General features: G+C 34.5%; 1 protein-coding gene across 1 annotated transcript; it reads right to left on the bottom strand.

Moving 5' to 3' along the window:
* Positions 1-4,044: 4,044 nt before the first annotated feature.
* Positions 4,045-4,882, bottom strand: LOC149241334 (18.0 kDa class I heat shock protein-like). The gene has a single exon (XM_089367500.1). The coding sequence runs from the start codon at positions 4,730-4,732 to the stop codon at positions 4,256-4,258; it is 477 nt and encodes a 158-aa protein (XP_089223626.1). The 5' UTR covers positions 4,733-4,882; the 3' UTR covers positions 4,045-4,255.
* Between the last annotated feature and the right edge of the window lie 5,808 nt (positions 4,883-10,690).

Here is a 10,690-nt window from a genome sequence, read left to right as displayed (position 1 = left end):
TGACCACGATGTGCTTTTTGAGATTCTGGCTGGGCTTCGGCCGAGATTATCTGTGAGTAGACGCCTAAAATTTTGAAGATTAATAACTATATTTTAGTTTTCCAAAAAAATTCACTAGATTTTACCAAAATGAATTTCTATTGTTTTTGGCAAAATTTACTTGGTCATATTTATATTCATTTTTAAATATTATAAGAAATTTACACATATTTTTTAGGTATCTATATATTATAATATAAAAAAAATCTATTATATTTTTCAGTGCATGATATATTTTATATCATTCTGATATATTTATGTTGTGTTTTAATATGCTATGTGTCAACTTTTTGTTGATTACACATATCTATCACACTCATTAACATATATTTTATAAAATTTAAAATTAAGATGAATTTGCATCTATTTTTAATATGTGAAGTGTCAAATTCACATTAAATATGAAAAAATTTAATATCTTCTCGTTAATAAATAACACATTATTCAAATATTTTAATCATAAAACTTTTTAGAAATCTGAAATTAAAATGAATTTAAATCCATTTTTCATATATTAAGTGTTAAATTCATATTAAATAGGTATGAAAAATTTTTGTATCTATTTGATAATAAGCAACACATCATTCAAATATTTTAACCATAAAATACTTTATATTTCATTGCTTTATCCAAAAGCAAAAATATGCTCTTGAAATATTTCAATTAATTTAGATAGATATAGTTTTTCTCCTTTATCATATTTAAATGTATGGCATACCTCTCCATGTATGCTTATATTATAATTAATATGCAAAAATCTATTCTAACTTTACATTCAACATAGGTTTATAGGATAAAATTTTGATCTAGTTTGGGATAGATTTAGGATTATAAATATATTTAAGTTCTTTTTAATATGAGACATTCTAATTTTATATTAAGAATTGAACAAATTACAAATATTTTTATATTGGAAAATAGAAAGTATTTATGGAGAAAGTGATATATATATATATATATATATATATATATATATATATAAAAGTTTATATAAAACTTAAATATAAAAGTATCAAGATTCAAACAATGTCATTCATGTCTTTGTTAAGATCACAAAACATCTAGAGAAGGGGTGGTGTCTAAATACATAATTGTTGTGATCCCAATCACCACTTGTACAAATTAACATGAAGCTTTTTGGCCTTTAAACATGCTACAATAAAGATAAATACCATAGGGAAAACCATGGGTGCTCATAAACCCGAAGCCAAAAAACCACCAGTGATTAAGTTAAATTTACTTGAACCACCATAACAATCCCCCCCTTAAATTTTCTAAGGGAGATTAACCTGGTCTCATTTGTTAACCATCTCACAAATGAGATGTCATATTCTCTCCCTCAAGCCAAGATACTAGTATACCTACTAGCCGAATACCTCTCCAAGTGGCCCATTCCACAACTTTATGATTCCATCCACCAGCCTGTATGTCTGATCAAAGTATTGAGGTATTATAACAATGTGTGCTCTCCTGCAACATGTATACCCGAACATCAAGGCTTATAACTTCCCAGGGAAATACACCTACCTATGACAAGATTTCACAACTTGGACCAAAACCCTTAGGGTTTTCATACATCACATGTTGGCTCCTTCACTCTATACCACTCCATCTTCATTCTTTCTATTATCTATACCACCTGTCTATATATATCTTTCCTAGTCCATAACTTGATCCATCCTTTCAACACAACTTGCACTTGCTTGGTCTATACAACCTCTCATTAGCAAACACAACGTCTATCAATTTAGTGTGAATCATTCTCTTTTATCATAACAACCACATCATTTCACAGCACATACACACGCTCTCCCAGGTAGCTTTTCCATGGCCTCCAAAACATGTTTTCCATGCTACTTTACTAGTCTCAATAAGACCCTTCTCAACCATACGGCCTTGTTCCTCTTATATCAGTAAATCACTATGAGCAATGTTCACTTTAGATCATGTATGTTGGTCTACCAATGGTTCTCTATACAACACTTCAACCATTAATGGATCTCAACCCATGCACAACACCTAACTACCATTGTTATTGAGACATACTTGACCTTATCATCCTCCATGTGGATCTCACAATAACAACAAGCACTCAGTGCACCTAGCCACATGCAATCTAGTATCTTTTTGGTGCCATAACCCATTGTTCTTATTCAACTAAACCCAGATTATATCCATTATAAATCCCTACTACAATAGATACTCAAACTACAGGAGAAACCACTATAGTGTGCTGACACTATGGGGCACTTTGCCTAGAATTCAACGTTCTCCATCACTATTTCCAAATACACAAGCATGCCATCTATGAGTTAGTGACCTTCAAAACCAACCTATGCCCCATGAATCCCAATTGTAGCTCATTCACATTCACAAGCACATGTTAATTGCATAATGAAGTATTCCAATCTTCTTCAACATTTTACAGACTACCATCCCACCATTTTGTTAATGTAGATTTTCTTTGGATCACCTCATGATCCCCTCTCTTGTAGAGTTTACGATCAAAACAAATCTTTCTTCATCCATTTGAAGAGGATGAGCCTTTACACAAGCCTAAACCCTAACAAGTGCTTGCATGTAACACAGCGTCGTATTCACCTTTCTTCTAAAATTATGTCCTCATAGCAACACTTGTAATCTCAAGAGCCCTTTCAAATCCATTAATGTAATTTGAGCCAGGTAACCCTAGAAATATGACTATATAGCTATGGTGGCCCGCTCTTCTATGGATTTTCATCCATAAGCCATAAGAGCAACAACCTCAGTCATAGCTTGAGATGCCATGATGGTTATTTCTATGCTAAAGGTAGTTGTCACAACTACAAAGATGGTGTTCAATCCACTGATTCACTAGCCTATTGTTTGTTCACATTAGTCTGCATAATCTTACATCAACTTGATAACTTTCCCTTTGTGCACTGACAGAGAGACAAATTTTCCAAGGTTGTGTCCCATTCTCTAACTTCAGATTGACTATGTTTCTTTCAATCACTTTCCTGATCTACACTTAAATTTCTCCATCCACTATGCCAAAACAAACCCTAGGCAATAGAGGTGTGCCCTTGAAGCCAACACTTCACTCTTTACATGTTTTCCATCTCCTTCCTTGGTTGGCTTCTCTCCATGCAGACACACTTCACATTGTATGCAACACCACAACCAATCCTTCATTATACTTTCCCCCAAATGCAGATGTGTTTTTTGTTTCACATGTTCTATTGGCTATCCATACTTGAGGCTCAACTCTAGGCTCTCATATTCACTAGGATCTTATAATTACTGCTATAGCTTTGATACCAATTGTTAGGATCACAAAGCATGGAGAGAAGTGGTGGTGTCTTAAGACACAGTTGTTGTGATCCCAGTGGTCACCAAGACAAATTAACATGGAGATTTTTTACCTTTAAATAAACTTCATTAAAAATAAATATCATAGGCAAAGTCATGGGTGCTCATAAAAGTCATGGCTTCCAAAATTTTAATTTAATTATCAATAATTATTAGGTAGGGATTTAACCTCCATGGAATATTCTTAATATGATACACTGAACAATAGTTGAGCTTTATTTTCAAAGTAGTTATGATTTGTGTTGTTTTAATTAAGTTGATTAATTAAAAAAAATGCCATATCAACAAGTATCATATAAAATGAGTTATAATTTTTGTATCATGTAGTATTGATAAGCCATAGTATTAGTTCATCATATTTTAACAAAAACTATTCACAAATTAACAGTTACTATAGTAAAATAGAGATAAAATATTTTAATGTTAATATATTTTTTATTAATTTTAAAATAAAATATAACCAAAGATACATTGGAATTGCAAAATTACTCTACCTATATAATTTGTGCAATCCAAATATCCAAAAAGATTTTGAATAATTTTAAATTATGAAAGTTATATTGGGTATATATATTAAACAACATGCCGGTTTAGAAACAACATAATAACAATGGTGATCAAATAATTAATGAAAACCTTTTACACAGCACAGCAGAAGCTCTGAACCTGCATCTCCTTTTATTATATTATTGAAAAACGCACGACACATACAGACACAATGTAAACGATATAACAACTGGGAAAGGGAATGGGAATGGAGCTGTTTATTTTCTGGATTGGATAATGGACGGCGGGTTACGACACACATCTACACATTCTGTAACAACACTCTACTGCAACAGCCGGCCCAATTTCACATCTTCAGTCAGCCAGATATCTCGATGGATTTGGGTTGAGGAGGTTGGGGTTCTGCCTGCTTCGGCACTGTCACTGTCAGCACCCCGTTCTCCATGCTCGCCTTTATCTCTTCCACTTTTGCATTCTCCGGCAGCCGGAAACGCCGAAGGAATTTTCCACGGGATCGCTCAATGCGGTGCCATTTGTCGTTCTTGTGCTCTTCTTCTTTGTTGCGCTCCCCGCTTATCTGCAGAACTCTTTGGCCCTCTTCCAACTCTATTTTCACCTCCTCTTTCTTCAAACCTGGAAGATCAGCTTTGAAAATGTGTGCCTCTGGCGTTTCCTTCCAGTCGATCTGGGTATTGGCTACCGCAGAAGCTTCCCTTACAAATTGCCCAGATGGTCCCCCGCTGGCCAAATCTGTGAATGCTCGGAAAGGATCCCATACTTCCAAGGAGAAGGGATCCACTGACCTCCTGCCGAAAAAGCTGGGAATTATCGACATTTTCAACTAGTAATGAATTACTGCAATATATGCGATTGGAATGAATATAGAAAAACAACACTCTGATCTCTTAGTGTTTCGATTTCAAGATCGATCTTGGATTGTATCAGATGAGACGTTACTTTCTTTTTTTATAAGATGAGGAGGAACAATCTAGTCGACTCTATCAGGCGGGTTCGAGAGGATTCTCAAATGCTCGCAGGATACTTTATTATTATTGTATTATTGGTATTTAACCCTTGTCCATCCAGAATCCTCTAGGTAATTAGGTATTGTTTCTCCAGAACCATCTAGCCTTTCACACTCTTCAAGAAGTATAGCCTACGGTAACCGATGTGGATGTCAGGACTCAGAATTAATGTTTGATGATGTGGAGGCGTAGCTCCTGCCACAGAGGGACATTTTTTCTCATTGGCTATTTTAACGTTTGAATATTGGGAAAAATAAAAAAGCTCAGTTTAATTACTGAGTAAGAAGGATTAGAAGGTGTTTTTTTTTCCTTTTCGTTGATAATTTTGTTTTAAAATTTAGAAAAATGAGAAGTTATCGATTATTGCCCCGAGGCGCTCTACAGTCTAGTTTTGGATGGATTAGTTTAATATGGATGTGTAAGTGTTAAATTAGTGAGCGTTAAATGTAAGATATTTTTTAAATTCATTTTTTATGTTGTAATTTTGTTTATTATTAATAAAATAATCAATAATTTTTTACATAAAAAATATAATATACTATCATATTAAAATATATAATATATAAATAGTATTTATAAATTAACATCTATTTTATTATATAAATTAAAATAATGATTATATAAGGATTTTTAAATTTAATTAATAAGCTGATAAAAAATTAATATTTACAATATAATAAGATTTTAATCATGAATATTTATCATGGGTATTATTAAGTTATAAATAAGTTTTTTTATAATACCATAGGCCAATATCTAGAAGAGGAAGATTGAGAGAGGGAGAAGAGGGAAGAAAATCATAATACAATGGGCTAATACCATGGTTTATCAATACCATTGGCCATCTATGCATTTGATTTTTATATTTTTTTAATGAAGGATCCAAGCAAAGAGATAAAACAAAGTGACTAACAATGATAGAGGAAAGATAGTGCATGATTCTTTTAAGTTTTTAATTATTGTATTTTCTTTAACATGATTGATCCAAAATATAGGTTTAATCTTTCACATGATTGATCCAAAATATAGGTTAATATTTTACAGCCAATTATATATATTTTTTAATTTAGATACTTTTTAAAATAAAATACAATGGGATCATATTTGAGAGAGAGTGAGATGGAGGGGGAATAGAGTGGGGGAGAGAGACATAGAGGTGGGATAGACACTGAGAGAGAAGAAGGAAGAGAGAGGAGGGGGGAGAGAGGAGGGGGGAGAGAGGAGGAGAGAGGGAGGGAGAGAGGAGGAGAGAGGGAGGGAGAGAGAGATGGATTTGGAGGGGGAAAGAGAGGGAGGGAGAGAGAGATGGATTTGGAGGGGGAAAGAGAGGGAGGGAAGAACAAAGACATTGAGAGATAAAGGTGGAGATTGACAAGGAGTGATAAGGGAGAGATGAAGATGGAATGAGGGAGAGAGGAGACATGGGAAGGGAGAGAAAAGGAGAGGATAGAGATAGGCAAAAAAGGGGAAGAGAGAGATAAGGGGACATAGATATGGAGGGGGGAGAGGGGGAGAGCGAGAAGGGGAGAGAGGGGGAGAACAAGAAGGGGAGAGAGAGGAAGGAAGAGAGAAAGGATTTGAGAGAGAGGAGAGAGACAGATGGAGTCGGAAGGGGAAAAGAGAGGGAGGAAAGAACAAAGACATTGAGAGATAGAGGTGGAGAGAGAGAGGGAGTGATAAGGGAGAGATGAAGATGGAATGAGGGAGACAGCAAACGAGGTAAGGGAGAGAAAATGAGAGGATAGAGATAGGGAAAGAAGGGGAAGAGAGAGACAGGGAGACATAGATATGGAGGGGAGAAAGAGGGGGAGAGCGAGAAGGAGAGAGAGAGGGAGATATTGACAGAGTTGGAGGGTGGAGAGAGAGTGTGTGTTTGATGGAGGGGAGAGACAAAGGGAGTTTGGAGAGAAAGGGAGTGAGCAAAAGGAAGAGAGAGAGGACTTGAGAGAGAGGAGAGAGAGAATGGGAGAGAAAGATGGAGTTGGAATTGGAAGAAAGACATAGAGAGAGAAAGGTGAAGAGGGATGTCGAGACAATGAGAGAGAGAGAGAGAGAGAAGGGGAAAAGAGAGAGAGAGAGAGGAGGGAAAGAGAGAGAGTGAGATGAAGAGGGAGGGAGAGAGAGATAGATGCATATGGATAGAGAGTGTATGTTTTGGGGGTGAGAAGGAGAGACAAAGGGAGATAGAGATATAGATGGAGGGAAGAGAGAGGGAAAACAAGAGAGGAAAAGAGAGGGAGGGAGGAAGAGAGATAGATATGGAGAGAGGGGGGGGAAAGAGGAAGAGGGAGGGAGAGGGGGAGAGAGAGAGAGATAGATAGATATGGAGAGAGAGTGTGTATGTTTGGGGATGATATATATATATATATATATATATATATATATATATATATAGAGAGAGAGAGAGAGAGAGAGAGAGAATGTTTGGGGGATGATATCTTTATTTATATATATATATATAGAGAGAGAGAGAGAGAGAGAGAGAGAGATGTGTTTAGGGGGCTGATATAGAGAGACAAATAAGGAGAGATTGAGGGAGGTATAGATATAGATCGCAGAGGGGAGAGGGAAAAAGAGAAATATAAAGAAAGGGAGAGAGAGGTGGGGAGAGAGGGAGGAGGAGAGAAAGAAGGAGAGAGGGAGGGAGATAGATATAGAATGGAAGGTGGAAAGAGAGGGAAGAAGAAAGAGACACACACATACAAATACAAACATAAAAGTTGGATCTAGAAATTCATGAATGTTTTGGTTTTTCAATAATATAGATGTATTGATTTTAGTGTAGTTGTTGATTTCTAATCCTATTTGATCGCTTGCACTAGATGCATTGATTTCAGTGTAGATGTCGATTTCTAATCCTATTTAATACCTTACACTAGATGCATTGATTTTAGTGTAGGCATTGATTTCTACTCCTATTTGATTGCTTGCACTATATGCATTGGTTTCAATGTAGATATTGATTTCTAATCATATTTGACTGCTTGCACTAGATGCATTGATTTTAGTGTAGATGTCTATTTCTAATCCTATTTAATAGCTTATACTGGATGCATTAATTTCAGTGTAGATGTTGATTTCTACTCATATTTGATTGCTTGCACTTGATGCATTGGTTTTAGTGTAGAGATTGATTTATAATACTACATGATCGCTTGCACTAGATGCATTGATTTCAGTGTAGATGTTGATTTCTACTCCTATTTGATTGTTTGCATAGGATGCATTAGTTTCAGTATAGATATTGATTTCTAATCCTATTTGATTGCTTGCACTAGATACAATGATTTTAGTGTAGATGTTGATTTCTAATCCTATTTGATTTTTTGCACTAGATGCATTGATTTTAATGTAGATGTTGATTTTTAATCCTATTTGATTGTTTTCACTAGATGCATTGATTTCAATGTAGATGTTGATTTCTGATATGATGCAACTAGATGTATGATGTACATTAATTTCAAAGTAATTAGATTAATATTGTGAATTGGTTTCATTGTAAGCACATCTCTTCCCCCTCCATCTATATCTATATCTCCAATTGTCTCTTTATCTCACCCTAAACATACACACTCTCCCTCCATATCTCTCTCTCTCCTCCCCTCCCTTTTCCACTCCCTCTCTCTCTCTTCCCCTTCTCTCTCTCTAACACTTCTCTCTCCATATCTATATCTCTTCCTCCCTCCATGTCTTTTCCTCTCTCTTCTTCCCTCTCTCCTCTCCTCCATCTATATCTATATCTCATCCCAAAACATACAAATTCTCTCTCAGTGTGTGCACATAAACATTATTTATGACGTGAATTGACTTCTTTGTTACAGTAATTCAACCATAAATACAATACTTGAATTTTCATCCTAAATAAAGTGTTCACTTACCCGAAATGTCTTCTTCTTAAAACAATAAACTATTTGTAATTGGCTACATTCTTATTATTCCCATTTAGTATAAGAAAATAGTTTCAGAGTGACTTATATTCTTTTTATTCACATTTTGTATCGTTCAACGTTGTTAGATTGTCACTTAGCACTTAAAATTTGTTATTTCATCATTTTTCATCATTCAAGTTACTAAGACTCTCTCTCATCTCAACAAACAAATTGAGGTAACTAAGAAAATTTAAAGTTAAATTAACCAAATTAAGACATATCTAGCATATTTAAAATGATAAAAATAATTATATGTTCAACAAAGTTAAATTAACCAAATTAAGACATATCTAGCATATTTAAAATGATAAAAATAATTATATGTTCAACAAATTTTGTATGACTGCACACGACTGAAACCAGCCTAGATCCATCTTAACCCCGGATCTATCAAGCACCTAAAGGGATCAAATATCTTGAGATGCAAACCTTTCCTCAAGTTTTTCACTCAAAAAAGAGGTTTTCACCTTGAGAGATTTGATACCTCTCGGCACTTTATAGATCCGCGGTTTAGATTGATCTAGGCTTGTATAATTAAAAGAGACATATGCAGATTGATCTAGGCTTGTATAATTAAAAGAGACATATGTTAAGTGTTGTTTTGTATTGACAGGCATTAGCTTGTGGAGTCTCTCAATGGGAAGTCTCTAGCCTCTATATAGGCTTCATACATACAATACCATGGGTAATTACCATGGGTCTCTAAATACCATACATGCAACACTGTGGGCTTATCACACTATTTCCTGAATACGGGTGGTCTCTTACATAATGTGGGTTAACCATTTTATTTATTAATTATGGGCCATTTATTTATCATTATTACATTATTCCCTTGGGTAACTCCCCTATACCCCATATTATCCCCCTACATATACTACGAATTAGCATGTCCAAATGGAAAAATATAAACTTTGCAAAGGAACCTCTTTGAGCCATAGTGAACACGTGGGTTCCTCATAAACAAAGAGCTAAGATTTAGCCCCAAGTTTCATCAACATAGTATCAAAATCAAAATCTTAATGAATATGTTATCAAATCAACCCTTCTTCATAGTTCCCTTCTTCATGGTTCCTCTCTTCTATGATCATTGTGGTGAGCTTCCTAATAAGCAAAGGGCTAAGATTGAGCCCCAAGTTTCATCAACATAGTATCAAGATTCAAATCTTAATGAATATGTTATCCAATCAACTCTTCTTCATAGATCTTCTCTCTATGATCATTCATTGCACAGAGAGGCCCTCTACAGCCTAGTATGGGGTAGATTTCACATAAATGTGAACAGAAAAGTAAACGTAAAATGTAAAATCTCACATAAATGTAAACATAAAAGTAAACGTAAACATCTAACATGGGGTAGATTTCACATAAATGTAAACGTAAAAGTAAATGTGTACACGTAAAAAGTAAAGTAAATGTAGATCTCACCTAAATGTAACATGTATCCGGGTAGATTTCACATAAAAATGTAAACATTTAACATGTATGGGGGTAGATCTCACATAAACGTAAACATAACATGTATGGGGTAGATCTCAGGTAAATGTAAAATCTCACATAAATGTAAACATAAAAGTAAATGTAAACATAACATGCATGGGGTATACTGGGTAGATTTCACATAAATGTAAAATCTCACATAAATGTAACCGTAAAAGTAAATGTAAATCTCACATAAACTTAAACATAACATGTATGGGGTAGATCTCATGTAAATGTAAAATCTCACGTAAACTTAAATGTAAACATTTTTAATCAATCTAATCATTATTATGTATAAACACAATATAAATTTAAAATATAAAGAGGTTTATGAACACTAAAAAAAGAGGTATGATA

This window comes from Pinus tabuliformis, chromosome 8 (genome assembly GCF_031772625.1).
Source record: "Pinus tabuliformis cultivar Carrire ecotype Pingquan chromosome 8, CPIR1, whole genome shotgun sequence".
NCBI lineage: Eukaryota > Viridiplantae > Streptophyta > Pinopsida > Pinales > Pinaceae > Pinus > Pinus tabuliformis.
This window is presented reverse-complemented; position numbering and strand designations above follow the sequence as displayed.

Excerpts from the sequence above, each read along its gene's own strand:
- LOC149241334 (XM_089367500.1), bottom strand. The coding sequence starts at position 4,732 with ATGTCGATAATTCCCAGCTTTTTCGGCAGGAGGTCAGTGGATCCCTTC.